Source organism: Rana temporaria, chromosome 8 (genome assembly GCF_905171775.1).
Source record: "Rana temporaria chromosome 8, aRanTem1.1, whole genome shotgun sequence".
NCBI lineage: Eukaryota > Metazoa > Chordata > Amphibia > Anura > Ranidae > Rana > Rana temporaria.
The window spans coordinates 110,166,363-110,188,644 of NC_053496.1; the positions used below are offsets into that span (position 1 = coordinate 110,166,363).

Genomic DNA, 22,282 nt, shown 5'->3' on the forward strand with positions numbered 1-22,282 from the left:
TATGATAGATTTGATGGTGCTCCTAGGGATCATCAAAGATTTGGATATATCTTTTTATAACCTAACCCTGACCTGTTAACAACATTGTCCCTTACTTGTTTGGAGAGTTCCTTGGTCTTCATGACAGTGTTTGATCAGTGGTGCCTCTTGCTTAGGTGTTGCAGCCTCTGGGGCCTTTCAAAAAGGTGTGTATATGTAATGACAGATCATGTGACACTTAAATTACACATAGGTGGACATCATTTCACCAATTATGTGACTTCCCAAAGGCTGTGAAAATCCTCAACAACCTTTAGCCTAGGTTCACATTGGAGCGATTTGTCACGCGATTTGAGAGATCAAAATCGCATGACAAGTCGCAGCCTATTGGCGGCAATGGCACTGTTCCAATCGGTGCGACACCGATTTTGCGGCGCCGCACAGATTTGCAAAAGTAGTTCCTGCACTACTTTTGCCGATTTCAGGTGCAATTTCTATAGACATCTGTGTATGAAGCCACACAAATGTCTATCAAGTAGCACCTGAAATTGCGCTGACCCTGCTACTTTTGAAATCGTGCAACTTCAAGTAAAGTAGCACCATTTCAAAGTAGCATCAGTGTGAACCAGGGCTTAAAATGAGAAGTTCAGCCTGAGCTTTTTAGGCTGGGCTTCTCCTAAGGGTCACAGGAGTGCAATTCGTTTTGGACTCGTTTTCAGCAGAGAGCGGTCTGAAGTCTGCTCTCCGCCGACGTCACTGCCATCAGTTGGGGCAGCGTGTCCAGGTCTGGATCCGCCAGCTGCTCCGATTGATGGCAGTCTCAGCTCCCCGCTGAGAAGCCCGCTCCCCACCCCTCCACTGCTCAGCGCTCCAATGAGCGCCGAGAAGTGGAGCAGCAGTAAGTCAGCATCGCTCTGCTCGGGGAGGAGTGAGAACCGAGCCATCAGCGGCGTTCGTTGGCTCGGTTTTCACTGCAGAGATGCCAAGGTACAGATGCAGCATCGGTCTGATGCTGCATCCGAAGCATGACTATTAAAAAAAAAAAAAAAAAAAAAAAAAAAAAGGACTTCTCTTTTAATACGCTTATATATAGCGAAAAATTTGATAAATTACACAATGTGGTATTACCGATTGCTGTGAGATGCAGACTACAGAAATGCTTGTCTCCAATATATAAAAGCACATATGGTTACCACATTTATTATTCATATTCCCTGCAGTGAATACAATGAGCACACAGGTAACATGCTGCTTATGACATAGGGACTAGCTAGGGAAAGGGCGTCTGCTTCCTCCTCTCACACAAGCAATGTAAACAAAGAGCTTCAGAGAAGAACATATCACCGGATGACAAATGAGAAGAACCATCAATTGTGCAGAAAAACCTGCTACAGTCCTGATAACTATACTGAAAGGCCATTGTAAGTCTTCCTGTGAAAAAATCCCAGTAGAAATACAGTCCTTATTGTTTAATAGATTAGCAGCTTTAAAAAGTAACTTCTTTTGTTGCGAAAAAAACCCAAAAAAACAATCCCCTCTGGGTGATCCATGTACGATGCAGGAATTTTAAAGGAATACTTTTGCAGATTCCTACCTGTTTCTACACTAAAGGAATAGCTGTGTGTACGCTTATATCTTTTGGATATGGATTCTGAATTGGAGTGCCCCTAATTATCAATGAGCTGATGCTCATGCAATGCTCCAATGAGGAAAGTTGCTGGGCCTGCATCCCTTTAAAAGCGATTAAACCTTTAGAGCCCATTCACACAGGGGCAACACGACTTCCAGCAAGACTTTGGGAGGTAACTTGGACACAACTTGAGTATGAATCACAGCGTGACTTGGGGCGACTTCATCGCGAACTGGGGCGACTTCAGCGCGACTTGAAGTCGCCTCCAAGAGGGAGAACTTGATGCCAAATAAAAAAAAAAAAAAAAAAACAGCATGGGTTCCCCCTCCAAGAACATACCAGGCCCTTGGGTCTGGTATGGATTTCAAGGGGAACCCCGTACACAGAAAAAAACCCTACGCCAAAAAAAAACAAAAAAAACGTGTGGGGGTCCCCCCAAAATCCATACCAGACCCTTATCCGAGCATGCAGCCCGGCCGGTCAGCAAAGGGGGTGCCCTCAACATGGGGGCCCCCCCTATGTTGAAGGCATGCGGCCTGGTGCGGTTCAGGAGGGGGGGGGAGCGCTCGCTCGTCCCCACCCCCATTCCTGACCAACCGGGCTGCGTGCTCGGATAAGGGTCTGGTATGGATTTTGGGGGGACCCCCATGCATTTTTTTGGGGCGTAGGGGTTTCCCCTTGAAATTTGTACCAGACCCAAGGGCCTGGTATGCTCCTGGAGGGGAACCCATGCCGTTTTTTTTATTTAAAATTTAGCGTGGAGTTCCCCTGTGGGAGGGAGGGGTTTGCCTTAGAACAGGTTCACACTGGGGAAACTTCCTGTAAAGTTGCCTCACTATGAACGGGGATCCGACTTGGAGGCGACTTCCATTGAAATCAATGGGTACAAGTCTCCTAGAAGTCTGATTGAAGTAATACAGGAACCTTTTTTCAAATCGGAGCGACTGCAGTAGTGTGCATCAAGACGGCTCCATTCACTTACATTAAATTTCTTCATGCAGTGCGACTTGAAGTCGAATCCAAAGTCGGACCTGTGTGAATGGCCTCTTAGGAGCATTAGGATGCCTAAAATCTGACTTGTATCTTAGTGCAGACTTCTGGGAAAATCAGTGAGCCAATTACACAAGCAGGAAATGACATTTCTAGGGGGGTGTTTTGTACACCAAGGCAGTACAGAACATCTCCATGTTGCGATATTGCAATTTTTGCTTCCCACAAAAGCGGAGATACCCTTTAACCTTGTAGGTTACTAAAGGAAAACTTACTCTCTTTTTGAAAGACGAAGTTGTAAAGCCACACAATTAACAACGCGGAGGCAAACGTCAGCGCTATAAGATGGCATGGTTCAAGTTCTTTGCAGGCTTCATTCACAAATTTTCTGCCATCAAATAAATACTTTAAAAGGATCTCCTTGTAGATCAGCAAAGTCTCCTGTGAGGAAAACAAATACAAAATTACTCATTTACAAAAGGGCATTCTGTACAGAAAATAGGTATAAGAAACCAAGTTCCGAATGGTAAAAGTTGTCATCACAGAACCAAGTTTTGAGGTTCCTTTTATTTAGCTTTTCTACCCCCCCCCCCCCCCCAATATTCCATTTATATAAAAAGTATAACTAAAATGCACAACTTTTTTTTTTTTCATTGGATTATTGGATAGAGTGGAGAGGAAATCCTGGTCAGTTTTTATTGCGGTCTCCATTTGTCCCGTTTACCATTAGCATTGAAAGTAAAAAAATAAAATTAAAAATTAAATAAAAAAGGGAGGGGAAATCTTCCAATGGGGACACTAGTTCTGGTGGCCTAGGGTTCCCCAAGAGATTCCCTTAATTTGCAGGAGAAAAAAAAAAAAGGATTTTTGTACTTGCCGCAAAATCCTTTTCTCTGAAGTCCATGGACGGACACAGCTCCTTTAAATCTTGACATTTGGGTGAAATATCAAGATTTAAGGGAGCCGTGTCCATCCATGGATGAAAGAGAAAAAAAGTTTTGCCTATAATTCTACTTTAACCACTTAGAAGAGAAGTATGGGAATCTTTTTTTTTTTTTTTTTTCAGATTTATACTCACCTAGATGGATGCAGCATTGGTCCAATGCTGCATCTGTCCCCTGTATTGTACATATTTTTGTAAAAAAAAAAAAAAAATCAATAAGAGTATGCGCAAAAGTTATAGCGTCTACAAAATAGAGGATAGATTTATGGCATTTTTATTATTTATTTCTAGTAATGGCGGCAATCTGAAATTTTAAGTGGGACTGCGACATTGCAGCGGACAGATCGGACACTTGACACTTTTTTGGAACCAGTGACATTTATACAGTGATCGGAGCTAAAACTAGACAATGATTACTGCATAAATGTCAGTGGCAGGGAAGGGGTGATCAAGGAGTTACCGTATTTCTCGGGGTATTGCGCGCTCCGGCATATAGCGCGCACCCCTAATTTTGACCCTAAAATCCTGTAAAAAAAATCATTTTATTACATTTTACTACTTACAGTTCTGGTGTCTTGCCCGGCGTCCATCGGCGGCCTCGTCTGGTCCGGCGTCCGTGGTGGTGTCCTCCCGGCTTCTCCCGCGCTGTCTTCATGTCGAATCCCCGCTTCCCACGCTCAGTTTGAAGCCTCCGCCGACGTATACCGAACGCAGTACACTCGGGTATATTCGGCCAGGCTCGGCTTCTCAGGCATAAACGTCACAGAGCGTGACTACGAGCGAAGCCGAGCCTGGCCGAATGTACACGAGCGTACTGCGCTCAGTATATGCCGGCGCAGGCATTCAAACACGGCGCGCGAAGCGGGTATCTGCGTATATCGCGCACCCACGATTTTGCCCTGATTTTCAGGGCAAAAAAGTGCGCGGTATACGCCGATAAATACGGTAAGTGTTCTCTGGGGAGGTGTTTCTAACTGTGGGGGGGGGGAAATTGTACTGATGGAGGAGAGAGATCACGGTTTCTGATCACTAAGAACAGCAGATCTCCCTCTACTTCACTATCAGAACAGGGGAACGGAGCCATCCCAGGTGGCCGGAGGACAGGCAGACTGTCGGCGACGAGCATCGGCTCCGGCGTTGCGCCCCCTATCGCTTTAAATGTGGCCAACATACACCTATGGTGGTTTGAGCAGCCGTGCCAACCTGTCGCAGTACAATGACGGCAGCTGGTCGGCAAGAGGTTAACCAACAGTCTTTTAGGATGGAAAATTTATTTGGCTGTAATGAGTAACGGAGTATAGCGGTCTTTAAATGAAAGCTGTTCAATTATTTACAGAACTCCATTAGTGAAGGATCTTCAGCATGCACATGTTTTACAGAAAGCGGTTCCACGTGCACAATGATGGATTGAAAAGGGAGAACACGCCACTAAACCAGCCAAGTGCTACCTCAAGGTTTCCGAGTCTACTAGGTAATAACAGGATTTTCTTTTATAGATTCTGCATATACATTCAATTAGATCAGAGTAAAAAATGTATTGCAAAATATACATGCATACTAAACATAAAAGGAAAACAAATACCTAGATAAAAAATAGCCAACAAACGTATAGGATTAGGATAGGTTTACTAAAATGGGCCATCGATTCAGTTCATTTTCAGTGAAAAAGTATTCATACCCCTGACATGTTCCACATTTTGTCATGTTACAACCAAGAATGTAAATGTATTTTATTGGAATTTGATGTGATAGAACAACACAAAGTGGCACATAATTGTGAAGTGGAAGAAAAAATAATGGTTTTCAACATTTGTTACAAATATCTGAAAAATGTGGTGTGCGTTTGTATTCAGCCCCCTTTACTCCGATACCCCTAACTAAAATCTAGTGGAACCAATTGCCTTCAGAAGTCACCCAATTAGTAAATAGAATCCACCTGTGCGCAATTCAAACCGAGTATAAATACAGCTGTTCTGTGAAGCCCTCAGGAGGTTTTTTTTTTTTAAGAGAACCTTAGTGAACAAACAGCACCACGAAGGCCAAGGAACACACCAGACAGGTCAGGGATAAAGTTGTGGATTAGTTTAAAGCGACACTAAAGTTTGTTATTTAAAAAAAAAAAAATAATAATTAACATGTTATACCTACCTCCACTGTGTGGCTCATTTTGCACACAGTGGCCCAGATCCACGTCTTCTGGGGTCCCTCGGCTCCCCTTCTGCAAGAGCTTTCCACCTTCATGCGAGCGAGCATGGTGGAAAGCCCTTGCGGGCGCGCTCCCGTGATACAGCGGTGGGCATAGCCACCGACTGCATCACTCGGCACCTCAGCCGCATCATTGGATGTGATTGACAGCAGCACCAGCCAATGGCTGCGCTGCTATCAATCCGTCCAACCTAGCCAATCAACAGGCAGGCTGGGAACCGAAGAGGATGACGGGGACGAGCGCGGGACTTTCGAGGGGTGAGGCAAATAAAACGGGGGCTCAGAGGGGGAGTGGGGGGGCTCAGTGCTGTCGGATGTTTTTTCACCTTAATGCATAGGATGCATTAAATTAAAAAAACATTTACCTTTAAAACCCCTTTAAAGCAGGGTTAGGTTATAAAAATATCCCAAGCTTTGAACATCTGAGCACTGTTTAATCCATCATCCCAAAATGGAAAAAGGATGGCACAACTGCAAACCTACCAAATCAAGGATGTCCACCTAAACTGACAGGCCGGGCAAGGAGAGCATTAAATTACAGAAGCAGCCAAGTGGCCCATGATAACTCAGGGGGAGCTGCAGAGATCCACAGCTCAGGCGGGAGAATCTGTCCACAGGACAACTATTAGTTGGTCCCTCCACAAATCTGGTCTTTATGGAAGAGTGGCAAGAAGGCCATTGTTGAAAGAAAACCAATAGAAGTCCCATTTGCAGTTTGCGAGAAGCCATGTGGGGGACACAGCAATCATGTGGAAGAAGGTGCTCTGGTCAGAGGAGACGAGAAGTTATTGGCCTAAAAGCAAAACGCTATGTGTGGCAGAAATGTAACACTGCACATCACGCTGAAAAACACCACTACTGGGGGGCGTGGCCAACTGCCGAGCTGCATGGACGCCTGAACTCACGGCTCCCGCACTAACCGGAGGACAGCTACAACTACCGCGCTAATCCACGGCACCAAAATGCATCACCCTGCTCCTCAGACACTGGGGACACATACCGGATCCTCCCGCAAACGAAAAGACGACCGCCAACCGCGGAAACTGACAGACTTTTTCTCACTGCCTCATGACACTCGAGGCCAAGATGGCGCCCGCGACCGCTCACCGCGCGGCGATAGAGCATACACAGACCTCCCGGATGATGAGGAATCTGTCCACCCACGCTCGTCTCCTCCTGTCATGTCCCCGCCGCCCGGACCGGCCTCCTCATCTAGCAGTCCCGTGAAGACACGGATGCGGCTGGACTCTGGCTCCCAGGCCTCTGAGGTAAGGCCTACATCAGACAGTCTCCCCACATTGTCACCAGTAGCATCCCCCATCGCTGCCTTCCCCACCAATAATCAGCCAGTCATAGACACAACGCTGAAAGACATGCTGATATCCCTGCACAGCTCCTTACATAATGATATTTCTTCCATGTTCTCAGCGTTTAAAAATGAAATGGTGCATATGGGCCATAGAGTGGGACACATTGAACAACAAATGGGTGCCATGACAGTCACAGTCAATGACCTGGTAGATGCACATGATCACACCAGGGATGAACATCAATGGGTGCGAGCCAAAATGGCGGATCTCGAAGACAGATCCAGGCGCAACAACGTGAAAATACGTGGCATACCCGAAACTATCGTTCCAGCCGATCTCAATGCTTATGCCAGACAAATGATTGCCTCTCTCCTCCCTGATCTCCCGGCTGTTGAGACAATCATCGATCGTATCCATCGCCTACCCAAACCATCGCACCTGCCGCCTGAAATCCCTCGTGACACTCTCATGAGAATACATTTCTACCACACCAAAGATATGCTCATGTCCAAATCCAGGCGTCTTGGTGAACTACCTATGCCATATGCTAAGCTGCAACTCTTTGCTGACATCTCCCAGTACACCCGGCAACAAAGAAGACAGCTTCAGACGATTACCAAACCACTGAATAACCACAAAATCCAATATCAATGGGGGTTCCCGACCAAACTTCTGATCACTAAGAATGGGGTGAAACATAGCGTCCATACGGTGGAAGAAGGCATCCAGCTCCTCAAGAAGTGGCATTTGATTCCCGGCGATGCTACACCGCTTCAAGCGTCGATCCCTAGTACACCACGCTCCAACTTCAAGGGTCCTCACCCCAGTGTTGACATGTGAACCCGTGGTTAGTATACTCCTCACTACCAGTCCTACAATGCACTCCGGTTTAGTGCCTGCTCGTTGCAGTAAATCCACGAACTTTTACCCCCCAAATACTCAGTAGTCTTTCTGGTATACTACTGACACTGGTGTATTCGTACACCCATCAACGTTGCTGATCTACATACGTGGATACTGACTTTCTATTTACCTGTATTTCTTTTTGTTTCCTCCTAACCCCCCTTCCGGCACCCAGAGAGCACCGGAACCCTGAGAGCATCTCCCTCCTGAACCGCTGATCTACCTTTCACCGCGAACTGTGAGTACCTCTTTACCTACACATAACAAGTTCACCTATCGACAATGCCAAAGTTCCTGACACTGAACGTCAAGGGCCTAAACCACCCGGTCAAAAGGGCATCTATGTGGAAAACGGCTCAGTCATCCCTCTGCGATGTCCTATGTGTGCAAGAAACACACTTTAAATCATCTGCAGAGCCGCTTTGCACCAATAAGCACTTCTCCAACATTTTTAAAGCATCTGGACCTGACAAAAAGAATGGTGTCCTCATTGCCATCAAAAATACGGTATCATTTACTCTCCACAACAGCTTGGTGGACGTCAATGGCAGATACCTGGCTCTGGACTGCTCCATGAACAACGTTAGATACACCATTGTGACTGTATACGCTCCCAACACAAAACAAATCACCTTCCTGTCCAAACTCCTGAAGAAAATCGACCGCTTCAAACACGGCCACCTCATACTATGCGGGGACTTTAACATTGTACCTGACAATTCACTTGACGCCTCTTCCCGACCGAGCAGGCTCACATCGCCCATGGGCTCCTTCTTAAGAACTCACGATCTCTATGACGCCTGGAGGTGTCTTCACTCTACAGAAAGAGACTACTCCTACTTTTCTCCTCGCCACAACTCCTATACAAGGATTGACTATTTCCTGGTGGACAAATGGTCCCTTCCCAGAATCTCTGCATCCGACATCTCCACCATTACGTGGTCTGACCACGCACCTGTCACCATGTCTCTCAATGACTCCCCCTCCCTTTCACGGGCACGGATTTGGAGGGCAAATGCCTCCCTCATCCACTCCCCTACTCACTCTGAATACATCAAGGAACGCTTAACTGAATTTTTCTCCCTCAATGCAGGATCAGTGGCTGACAACTCTGTATTATGGAACGCCCATAAGGCGTTCGTTAGAGGGATTTTTATCCAATTGGGGGCTAGGGAGAGGAGGATGAAGGCGCAGCGCCTAGACACCCTTACTTCCAATATAAAGGCCCTAGAAACCCAAAATCAATCTACTCCGAACCTTGCGACCAAACATAAACTAAACCTACTTAGGCAAGAACTGAGGGCCCATCTATTGGACTCCTTTGAGAGGGCCCACACACATTTTAGAGCAAAACATTATTCCACAGGCAACAAAGCGGGCAAAGCTATGGCCAATAGAATTAAAGGCCATCGCGCCAAAACTAAGATAACCCACCTATTTCACCCGTCCTCAAACCAAAAGTTGATTGACCCTTCGGCCATTGCTGATGCCTTCAGCCACTACTACCATAAGTTGTATAACTTGAAAGATGACCAGTCTGTCCCCCAACCTTCCCCTCATGACATAGCATCCTTTCTCCGAGAAATCAATCTCCCTACACTGTCTGAGGGGCAGTTGGAGATGCTGAATGCCCCCTTCACCCACCTGGAAATCCTACACACGATTTCAGCACTGCCTTCCAACAAATCCCCAGGCCCAGACGGCCTAACTAGCGAGTACTACAAAAAATTTGGTCCGATCCTATCGCCATTCCTTGCTAATGTCTGCAATGACGCTGCTTCCTCCTCCACTCTCCCCCCTGAAATGTTATCTGCTTTAATTGTTACATTGCCGAAGCCAGGCAAGGAACCCACCTGTGCCCAAAACTTCCGACCCATTTCTCTCCTTAACCTGGACGCTAAGATATATGCCAAACTCATAGCCAACCGTTTGATTGACTTAATGCCACTACTCATACACAGAGACCAGTCTGGTTTCACCAAGGGCAGACAAACCTTTGATGCAACCCGTAGGATTATCAACATCATCCATACTGCCGAGTCGACTCGAACGCCTTCTCTGCTCCTATCACTGGACGCGGAGAAGGCGTTCGACCGGGTCCACTGGGGCTACATGCACGCCACCCTCCAAAAATTTGGATTTAAGGGACACATTTTGTCTGCCATCATGGCACTTTATTCTTCCCCCTCAGCCCAGGTATACACCTCAGAAATTCTCTCGAGACCTTTCTCAATCACCAATGGAACTCGTCAAGGCTGCCCCCTGTCTCCCCTAATATTTAACCTTATTATGGAACCTCTGGCAGAACACGTCCGAAACTACACCAAAATTGCGGGATTCAAAATTGCCACCCTAGACCATAAAATTAACTTATTTGCAGACGACGTGGTCATTATGCTAACAGACCCCCTGTCCTCCCTGGCTTCGGTACAAGAGTTATTACAACGATTTAGTGCTGTATCTTACTATAAAGTGAATGAACATAAATCCTACATTTTAGACATAGGATTAGACGCAATCACCAGCAACTTACTTAGAAACAAATTCCCATACCCTTGGGCAGACTTGGGAATACCATACCTGGGTATCACCCTGACCAAATCCACAAAAGGCCTGTTTCCCCATAACTACGCTGAGATAAAACAGATGCTTATCCGCGAAACGACAAACATCTCCAAACATGAATTTTCCTGGGCAGGAAGGCTTGCGGCCTTTAAGATGATGGTCTTGCCCAGACTACTATACATCTTCAGAACTCTTCCTATCCCTATTCCACACTCTTACCTCAAATCCTTGCAATCCATCCTGGGTCGTTTTGTATGGCAAGGTAAAAGACCCAGATGTAGCCAGGCTAAGACTGTAAAACATAGAACTGCTGGGGGCATGGGTTTCATTGACATCAGAGACTACTATGTTGCCACGATTCTATCGCAGCTAAAGGAATGGATGTCCCCAACTCCCAATACGCTTTGGGGGGATATTGAGACCGCCATGGTTCCGGGCTCAAATCTACCCCAATGGCTGTTTAGTACAACCGTTAAAAACCCGCAATTAAGCCTTTACTCCCCTACCATCCAAGCCTCTGCCAAGATCTGGAACATACTACACTCCTCCAAGTGGGCGACTCTCCCAACCAAACCCATCCCCATACCTATAGAGACGCTTAAACTGTTAACCCCTGACCTGACTGTCCCAAACTGGCTGACTGGCAACATGACCCTCACTCACGAACTGCGCCCCCTGGTAGCTAAAGCGTCCTTTTCCTATATGCAAACAACCTTCCAAGCTCCAAACTCAGACTACCTTAATTATTATAGACTTCAGCACTGTCTCCTAGCGAACCCGTCCCTAGAGGGTTCCTTACCTGCGAACCTTTGGCGGTACTTCTTCTCTAAGACTCACTTTAGCAAGGGCACCTCCCTAATCTATGCAACCCTGCAGGAAAAGCACTCCTTCAAAAAATCCAAACCTATCACTGACTGGGAAACTGACTTACAAACCCAATTTTCTGATTACCAGTGGCAAACTGCGATCAGATCCATTTACAAGTGTACCTCCTGCACCTCCTTGTGGGAACTTTCACAAAAATTATTGATGAGATGGTACCTGACACCATCCAGAGTAGCTAAGTTCCATCCCCGCACCTCCCCTAATTGCTGGAGGGACTGTAACGACAAAGGCACTCTCATCCACATCTTCTGGCTCTGCCCCACTATACGACACTTCTGGACACTAGTAGAATCAATGCTACGAGAAATCCTCTGCCTACCCATCTCACTGACTCCACACCTAGCTATCCTTAATCTGACCATTGACGATATACCACCCCCCTTGAGACTGGTGACATCACACATTCTACTGGCATCTAGACTTTTGATTGCTAGACGCTGGAAATCTAAAGATATCCCCACCATGTCCGAACTAGTGAACTTGGTACAAACCCATTACTCCTATGAGACCATCCTAGCTAGGGGGAGACACTCGCACTCCACCATAATGGCCCTGTGGAACCCGTGGCAACACTGGTACGCCCACAAATGGAATCATTAATGCACCCTTGAATTTGCTTGAATATGCTTGATGCTCTTGATACTCTCAGGTACTTATGTCCCAACTTTGCTCCTTCTGAATCGCTCTCACCCCACCCCCCCTCCTTGCGGATACCCCCCCCCCTCCTTTCTCCCCCCTCCCCTCTTGTTAGTATAGATGTCTTCTGTTACAGCAACACTGTTTGATTTATGCATTCCGACTATATGGCCTCTATAGTGTGCTATTTACCGCTGCATGTTTCTATGCTCCGTTGAGATACTCTATACTGTTTATGGCTTTTCACCTTTACAATATCATACCGATGTATTTGAAATATACTCAATAAAAACTATTTGGAAGAAAAAAAAAAAAAAAAAACACCACTACTGTGAAACATGGTGGTGGCAGCATCATGTTGTGGGGATGCTTTTCTTCAGCAGGGAAGCTGGCCAGAGTTGATGGGAAGATGGATGGAGCCAAATACAGGGCAATCTTAGAAGAGAACCTATAAAGTCTGCAAAAGACTTGAGACTGGGGCAGAGGTTCACCTTCCAGCAGGACAACGACCCCAAACATACAGCCAGAGCTACAATGGAATGGATTATTTCAAAGCATATCCCCGTGTTAGATTGGCCCAGTCAAAGGCCAGACCTAAATCCAATTAAGAATCTGTGGCAATACTTAAAAATTGCTGTTCAGAAGCTCTCCAACCAATCTGACAGAGCTTGAGCTATTTTGCAAAGAAGAATGGGCAAAAATGTGACTCTCTAGATATTCAAAGCTGGTAGAGACATCCCCAAAAAGATTTGTAGCTGTAATTGCAGAGAAAGGCGGTTCTACAAAGCATTGACTCAGGGGGGCTGAATACAAATGCATGCCACACTTTTCACATCTTTATTTGGAGAAAAAAAAATGTTGAAAACCATTTATAATTTCCCTTCTAATTCACAATTATGTGCTACTTTGTGTTGGTCTATCACATAAAACCCCAATAAAATATATTTACGTTTTTTGGTTGCAACATGACAAAATGTGGAACATTTCAAGGGGTATGAATACCTTCTCAAAGCACTGCAAGTGCTAAAACGTTTTTCAATCCAAAGTAAGCGTTTCATTCCGCTCCAGTCCCTTCTGCTGTAATCTGAGAACCCATGCTAGGAGAGATTCCCAGACACACCCACCCACTGCAGCCTCATGTGACTGCTGGCAGCACTGGGGAAGATGAGGTAGTAGATTGTGTTGCATGTACGCTAGAGCTGCACGATTCTGGCCAAAATGAGAATTACAATGTTTTTGCTTAGAATGAAGATCACGATTCTCTCACGATTCTCACGGCATAAAATCTTTTACATTTATACCAAAAAAATAATATGGGCTAACTTTACTGGCTAGTTTTTTTTTTTTAATTCATTAAAGTAATTTTTTCAAAAAAAGACTGCTGCGCAAATACAGTGCAACATAAAATATTGCAACAGCCGCCATTTTATTCTCTAGGGTCTCTACTAAAAAAATTATATAATGTTTGGGGGTTCTAAGTAATTTTCTAGCAAAAAAAATAATGATTTTAAATGTTACTAATTTACATACAGAAGTTTATTCCTTTAATGTAAAAGTCAATGTGATACAATGTTTAGACTTAACTTTCCACTGATAAAGAAGGTTTTCAAAACTTGGCAGGCTGCCTAGACTTTGACTTTTGGCTGAGTGCAGAGAGAAAATTATTTTCATGTCAAAGATCTTGAAACCCTGTGTCAAGAATCGCAACTGGAAAAAGATGGCGATAACGATTCTTGACGATTAATCGTGCAGCTCTAATGTACGCATCCAACTGCTCAAATGTGCATAGACATGTGTATAGCTGGATTGGTACATGAGGCTGTACACAAACACACACCAGTCACTTACAGGTACATAGGGGCCACCAAAACATGCGCCTTCTTCACGCTGTACAGCCAGTAGAGGTGTGGAGAAGATCCTTATATTTAGCATGTAAAGTTATTTTACACAAATGGTCATCTGCTGATCCTCCAACCAATAAACAACGTGTTGAGAAACGCAACTAAATATTTAAAGCGGTTGTAAACCGCATATATAATTTTTTTTTTTTTTTTACCTGTAAGGCAAAATGCATAATCAGCTAGTATGCACCGCATAATAGCTGATTATGAAATACTTACCTCAAAACGAGGTGAACGACACTTACCTGGTTCACGCCGAGCGAGATGTCATCTTGCTCCGGCGTGTCTTCCGGGTATCGCCGCTCCAGCGCTGTGATTGGCTGGAGCGGCGCCGCTCCAGCGCTGTGATTGGCTGGAGCGGCGATGACGTCACTCCCGCGCATGCGCGCGGGAGATTTAAAATCGGCAAGGTCCGGCGGCTGCCGGATCTTCCGCCGTGGATCCCTCCTGCGCATGCGCCGCCCGCATTGCGAGGGGAATATCTCCTAAACCGTACAGGTTTAGGAGATATTCTTTTTACCTACAGGTAAGCCTTGTTATAGGCTTACCTGTAGGTAAAAGTGCAAATTTAAGGTTTACAACCACTTTAAAAGAGAAAAATTAACATATAAAGCATAGAGGTACACCCTAAAGCAGGGATATGCAGTTAGCGGACCTCCAGCTGTTGCAGGACTACAAGTCCCATGAGGCATAGCAAGACTCTGACAGCCACAAGCATGACACCCAGAGGCAGAGGTATGATTGGACCTCCAGCTGTAATTGCATATACCTGCCCTAAAGGTTTGATAAAATATGGTCATGTTGGCTAGATCCTAGTAATCAATTATATGATGGTTTGAGGAGGGAGCTAGAGGAGATAGATGGGAGTAAAAGAAGAGAAGAAATGTGTGCGCAAAATAAAGATAATTTGACACTGTATAAAGTAAGCTGCCATAGTTTAAGGATTAGTGGCAAACAATTTGATGTGTAAAATGTATCTATTGCGCCAAGATACTTTAGTCCGAGAGGTGCAAGGTTTGTCTGTTTTCCTATTTTTGAGACCTTATGAATTAATCTGACATATATTTGTATGTACAGTAAAACCTTGGTTTGAGAGCATAATTCGTTCCAGAAACATGCTTGTAATCCAAAGCACTTGTATAGCAAAGCATTTTTTTTACAGGGTATAAAAGAGAAGAGAGGCACCTCTAAGTGTAGCAATAAGTTTCTAAATTTTGTACCTTCATTAAATGTAACCATATTGCTACAGTTATACTCAGTTGTGACATGACGCTACTCTTATATCAAGTCATCGCTTGTATATCAAGGCAAAATGTATTTAATCATTTTGCTTGTCTTGCAAAACGCTCTCAAACCAAGGTTTTACTGTATGTTTAATATAAAAAAAATAAAATAAAATAACTTTAGTTCTGTTTTATCCACTTAAGAAACCCTTCACACCGATATACGTCGGCAGAATGGCACGGCATGTACCTGTACGTCCCCTTTAAGAGCCCAGCTGTGGGGTCGCGAGAGTGCGCGCTTGCGACCCGGTCCGAAGCTCCGTGACTGTGCCCGCAGACCCGATCGCCGTCGGTGTCCCGCGATCAGTCACAGAAGCTGAAGAACGGAGAGGTGTGTGTAAACACAGCTTCCCCGTTGTTCATTGTGGCAGTGTCATTGATCGTCTGTTCCCTGATATAGGGAAAGACGATCACTGACGTGTCACGTCCAGCCCCACCCCCCTTCAGTTAGAAACACATATGAGGTCACACTTAACCCCTACAGCGCCCCCTAGTGGTTAACTCCTAAACTGCATCTGCTATTATCACAATAATCAGTGCATTTTTATAGAATTTTTCGCTGTGAAAATGACAATGGTCCCAAAAATGTCCCAAATGGTCCCAAAAATTTGTCAAAATTGTCCGATGTGTCCGCCATAATTGCGCAGTCACAAAAAAAAAAAAAAAAAAAAAAAAAAAGAAGAATCGCTGATCGCATTATAAAAATGCCATAAAACTATCGCCTATTTTGTAAACGCTATAAATTTTGCGCAAACCAAATCGATAAACGCTTATTGCGATTTTTTTTTTACCAAAAATAGGTAGAAGAATACGTACCGGCCTAAACTGAGGAAAAAAATGTTTTTTTATATCTTTTTGGGGGATATTTTTTATAGCAACAAATATTGATTTTTTTTCCAAATTGTCGCTCTATTTTTGTTTATAGCGCAAAAAATAAAAACCGCTGAGATTATCAAATACCACCAAAAGAAAGCTCTATTTGTGAGGGAAAAAGTACGCCAATTTTGTTTGGGAGCCACGTCGCACAACCGCGCAATTGTCAGTTAAAGCGACGCAGTGCCGAATCGCAAAAAGGTGCCAGGTCCTTTACCTGTATAATGGTCCGGGTCTTAAGTGGTTAACTATAGGTCCACTTTAAGAAAGTTGTCTGGTGTCTGCTTGCTTAGTACAGCCATCAGATTGCACTGTGTGTCCCGATGCTTGCAGTTTGGCTTCCTTCATGTTCAGGTGCAGATGACATAAACCTTTGCGTGTCCTGCAGCTTTTTGACGGGGAAACTGGTTTCCTTTCGTTTCCTGGAATGCACGCTCTTTTATATTTTACTGTCAGAACTTCTGAAACTTCCTCTCTATATACTTTCATATCATCAGAATTGCTCTGATCAGATGGTGTGTGCACTTCCTCTTCCTACACTTCAAAACCGCCATCACAACCTTAGTCACACCCGGGCTATACTACTGCCACTGTACACAGAAACACCATCTTTGCCGGTACATGTACTACCTACAGTACATTATGTCACATCGGTGTGTTTAAAAGAAGAAATGTGGGCGTTAAAAAAAAAAAAAAACACAAAACAGACAGACATACTCCCCTCAGTGCTGCAAGAGAAATGAGCAATCAGATAACGTAAGCACTGATCGCTCAGCTCTCGATCTACCAAGAGCAGTAACTGTCAGTCACCGCTCTTCACTCTGATCTTCCAGCACTTGCTAGAAGGCTGGTCTGGAGAGGGGGCACGAGCCAGGAGCACTGGTGGGGGACCCGACAATTTTGAAAAAAAATTCAATATGTTTTACTATAAAAAATATCCCCAAAAAAGTATATAAAAAAAATTCCTCAGTTTAGGCCGATACATATTCTTCTACATATATTTGGTATAAAAAAAAAAAAAAAACGCAATAAGCGTTTGATTGGTTTGCGCAGAAGTTATAGCGTCTACAAAATAGGGGATAGTTTTATTGCATTTTTATTCATTTTTTTTTTACTAGAAATGGCAGCGATCAGCAATTTTTATCGTGACTGCGACATTATGGCGGACACATCGGACACTTTTGATACTATTTTGGGACCATTGTAATTTTTACAGCGATCAGTGCTATAAAAATGCACTGATGCCGATTACTGTGAAAATGACACTGGCAGTGAAGGGATTAACCTGTAGGGGGCGCTGAAGGGATTAAGCGTTTCCTAGGGAGTGATTACTACTGTGTGGGGCATGGCTTGGTGTGTGACGTCACTGATCGTCATTCCCTATGACAGGGAACAGACGATCAGTGACATTCACACTCACCTCTCCCCGTTCTTCAGCTCTGTGACCCGATCGTGGGACACCCGCAGCGATTGGGTCCCACGGTCATGGAACTCAGGCCGATTGTGCCCAGCTGTGCCATTCTGTTGACGCAAATCGGCGCAAGGCGGTCCTTAAGGGGTTAAATCCCACAGTGAGCCACTTTCCGGGACAAAAACAAAACACTTCCAATGTTTATTTTAATAGGTAAGAGTAAACGCTAATCCTATTTTATGGGTTAGGTATTGATTTAGTTTTAGTGTGGGTGTGCAAGCCCCTTTCACACCTGCGGACCGTATGTCCGTTTTTCATCCATCCGTGTGCGGATGAAAAAGGGACATACATTGGTCCCTATGAGATTGCGGGTATCCGCTGACACCCGATCTCGTCCGCCTCCGCAATGATCCGATTCTGCAGACGGAAGAAAACCCTATTTTCCCTTCCGTCTGAGGATCGGATGAACACGGACATACGGTCCATGTTAATCCGATCCCCCCCATAGGGGAGAGCGGAGAAAAGACAGGGCGGTCCCTGCACAGTGTGCAGGGACCGCCCTGTTATCCGCTGGCTCAGCAGGGATCAACGGAGCGATCCCCGCTGAGCTTACGGAGGTGGATCATTACTGATCCGCCCCGTGTGAAAGGGGCCTAAAGCTGCCCTAATTCAATGCACACTAAATAAATACAAATAGGAAGCTGCATTTGATACATGCAATAACTTTGTTTTCTTAAAGCGGAGGTTCACCCAAAAGTAAAACTCCGCTTTTCGAAACCCTCCCCCCTCTGGTGTCACATTTGACACCTTTCAGGGGGGGGTGCAGATACCTGTATAAAACAGGGACTTGCACCACTTCCGGGTATAGACTCCTGCGGGAGTCCGGCCCCTCCGCGTCACCCCCCCGTTGTATTCTGGGAAACACTCGGCTCCCAGAACACAACAGGGACCAGTGGAACGCCACAGCGTGACTCGCGCATGCACAGTAGGGAACCAGGCAGTGAAGCCGCAGCGCTTCACTTCCCGATTCCCTTACCGAGGATGGTGGCGGGGGAAGCCGCTCGGCTTCGGCTGCCGACGTCGCTGGCAACCTGGACAGGTAAGTGTCCATGTTTTAAAAGCCAGCAGCTGCTGTATTTGTAGCTGTTGGCTTTTTAAAAAAAAATTGCAGGTGAACCCCCGCTTTAATTCAGCCTTTTTCAACCAGGTTTCCCTGAGGTTTCTTCAGGGGTGGCTTAGCAAAAAGCCATCAGGTGTATCCAGCCTGCCTCTTGGTTACACAAAGCCACGGCTTTTCATTATGCAACATAACGAATTTCTAGACACTGGCATCCTAACAACCAATGACGTCATCAGTTATGTGTATTTGCTTTGGAAGGATAAATCGCCTCCGTGTGTTGGTGTTGCTGCATTATGTAAAGCTATTCGAATAGCTTGTTACATTGTAGAATAGGGTGCCTCGAGACTGTCTATAATTTTAAAGGTTGCCTAGACTGGAAACGGGTTGAGAAACACTGCCTTAAAGAGGAACTGCAGGCTGCTCACGTAATTCGTAATAAAAACATTTTTGCCATTCTGAAGCTTTCCTCCAACGTGTGTGTGTGTGTGTGTGTGTGTGTGTGTGTGTGTGTGTGTGTGTGTGTGTGTGTGTGTATACACACACACACACACACACACACACACACACACACACACACACACACACACACAACTGAAACTGAGTTTGAGATCGCTGCTATATAGTATTGCAGTGGCGGTGCTTCGATAGTGAGCGCAGGAGCGCCGCCCCCTCTCTCTCTCCTGCACCGCCACTGAAGTCAACAATACATAGATTCATGCATTGCATGAATCTATGTAGTGTCGCCAGCGCCGCTGTACCCACTATTCAGATGGCCGGCCCCCTGGTGAGCGCCGAACCATCTGAATAACAGCAGCTGGTTGGCTTTGGAAGTGTCTATCAGAGCCGTTGGCTCCGATAGGCTTTCCGATTACAGCCTGTTGGCAGTAATCTGCTTCCAAACAGTTAACCAGGGGACGCACGGGGTGTGGGTTCCCTGGTTAACACTGACACGCGTCTCAGCCAATCAGGTCCACCGGGTTACCGGTAACCCGATTGGCTGAAGCGACATTGAGGGCGGGAGAAGACATCGCGGGACAGTGGAGGGAGGGTGGCTGACCCGAGAAAGGTAAGCGTTTTGGTGGTATTTGAGGGGGCAATCTGGCAGCATTTTACAGGGCAAACTGGTAGTTTTTGAGGGGGCACAGCGGTGACAATTGATGGCACGGCGGCGACAATTGATACAATCGCCCTGCTGGATTCTAAGTTTGATTATAGGAAGTGGCTATTCTAGCCAATAATAATAATAATAATTACTGTCTTTTCCCAGCGGAGGTGGCTATCCCTGCCCCACCCCGGGGTGACGGCTTTCTTTGAATTATTCCCCAGGCACAACTTCCAGAGTTCAGTTCCTCTTCATATGCAGATAAGTGAACCTAATCAACATTTCCAATAGTGAACTGTATTACCCTGGCCCAACATTACCGGTAATCCAAGTGCCAAAGGCTGCAATATGACACGGCGTTAGTCAACAGCCAGCACTGTAATTCTAGCTTATCTTCTGGAACACTGGCTAATCTTAGCCTAACTTTACTAAGATAACAACATTTACAGACTAAACTATATTATCTTCATGTAAGACAATAGGACACCCAACCTTCTCCGTACTTCTTTGGCATACGAACAGTTGATGAAGTTTTGTAATTTTCTCACATTATAAAAACAGCAGTAAAAAGATTGGAAATTAAAAAAAAGGGAACCTTACTCCTAAACACGTGATATGAAGTGGTTGTAAACCTCGTACATGATATGCAAAAAAAAAAAGCATATGCCTTTATAATGCATACCTGTACTTGTCTTAACCACTTAAGACTCGGACCATTATGCAGGTAAAGGACCTGGCCAGTTTTTGCGATTCCGCACTGCGTCGCTTTAACTGACAATTGCGCGGTTGTGCGATGTGGCTTTAAAACAAAATTGGCGTCCCTTTTTCCCCAAAAATAGAGCTTTATTTTGGTGGTATTTGATCACCTCTGCGTTTTTTTGTTTTTTTTTTGCGCTATAAACAAAAATAGAGCGACGATTTTGAAAAAAAAAATAACAATATTGTTTACTTTTTGCTATTATAAATACCCCCAAAAAAGATATAAAAAATAAAATGTTTTCCTCAGTTTAGGCCGATACGTATGCTTCTACCTATTTTTGGTAAACCATTGGCATTTAACGATTGGTTTGCGCAAAATTTATAGCGTTTACAAATTAGGCGCAGGGATCCTCAAACTACGGCCCTCCAGCTGTTGTAGAACTACACATCCCATGAGGCATTGTAACACACTGACATTCACAGACATGACAAGGCATGATGGGAATTGTAGTTCCTGAACAACTGGAGGGCCGTAGTTTGAAGACCCATGAATTAGGGGATAGTTTTATGGCATTATTATTATTCTACTACAGGATTTATATAGCGCCAACAGTTTGCGCAGCGCTTTACATCAGGGAATTAATTTTTTTTTTTACTACTAATGGCGGCGATCAGCAATTTTTTTTCGTGACTGCGGCATTATGGCGGACACATCGGACAATTTTGACACATTTTTGGGACCATTGTCATTTTCACAGCAAAAAGTGCTATAAAAACGCATTGTTTACTGTGAAAATGACAATTGCAGTTTAGGAGTTAACCACTAGGGGGCGCTGTAGGGGTTATGTGTGACCTCATATGTGTTGCTAACTGTAGGGGGCGGGGCTGGACGTGTGACGTCACTGATCGCCTTTCCCTATATCAGGGAACAGACGATCAGTGACATTGCTACTGTGAAGAACGAGGAAGGTGTGTTTACACACTTACACACACACACACACCTCCCCGTTCTTCAGCTCCTGTGACCAATCGCGGGACACCGTCGGCGATCGGGTCCCACGGGCGCGGTCACGGAGCTTCGGACCGGGTCTCTGGCGCGCGCCCGCGACCCATGGCTGGGCACTTAAAGGGGACGTATCTGTGCCCAGCCGTGCCATTCTGCCGACGTAAATGTGCAGGAGGCGGTCCTTAAGTGGTTAATCCAGAACATTAAAAAGTGATTCTAAAATGTTTGTTTAATAAAAAAAACAAAAACACACGTTAGACTTACCTCCTCTGTGTAGTAGTTTTGCACAGAGCAGCCCAGATCCTCCTCTTCTTGGGTCTCCCTTTGTTGCTCCTGGCCCCTCCCTCCTGTCAAGTGACCCCACAGCAAGCAGCTTGCTATGGGGGCACCCGAGCCCAGATGTAGCTCTGTGTGTCCATTTAGACAACAAGCTGCCATTCAGCCCCACCCCCTCTCTCTCGATTGTCGGACTTTGATTGCGTTAGAGCGTTTTTACAGTTGAAAAAATTTCAAACTCGCTAGATCTGGGGTTTTTTTCCAGCCCAAAAACGCTGATAACAACAATGTGTGAATCAGATAACACGCTGGGGAGTTTACTGGCTGTAGAAAAAAAAATGCCTGAAGCCAAAAGCAGCAGCTGTAAAAACGACCAGTGTGCATGAGGCCTAAGGCCTCTTTCACACTTGTGCGACTTCAAAGTCGCCGCGATTTTGACAAGACAGTCATACCACTGTGGATCCGACTTTGCCCCACAACTTGAAGTGCGACATTGATCCCCCAATAATTAGGGGGAACTCCACGCCGATTATTTTTTTTTTAAACAGCATGGGTTTCCCACTTC

General features: G+C 45.3%; 1 protein-coding gene across 1 annotated transcript in view; it reads right to left on the reverse strand.

Annotated features, from left to right (window-relative positions):
* SGPL1 (sphingosine-1-phosphate lyase 1) overlaps nt 1-22,282 on the reverse strand; it is a 92,300-nt gene that overhangs the window by 55,367 nt on the left and 14,651 nt on the right. Inside the window, exon 2 of the mRNA XM_040320495.1 lies at nt 2,875-3,040. Within this exon, the coding sequence (XP_040176429.1) occupies nt 2,875-3,040 (166 nt within the window). The remainder of the gene's footprint in view (nt 1-2,874; nt 3,041-22,282) is intronic.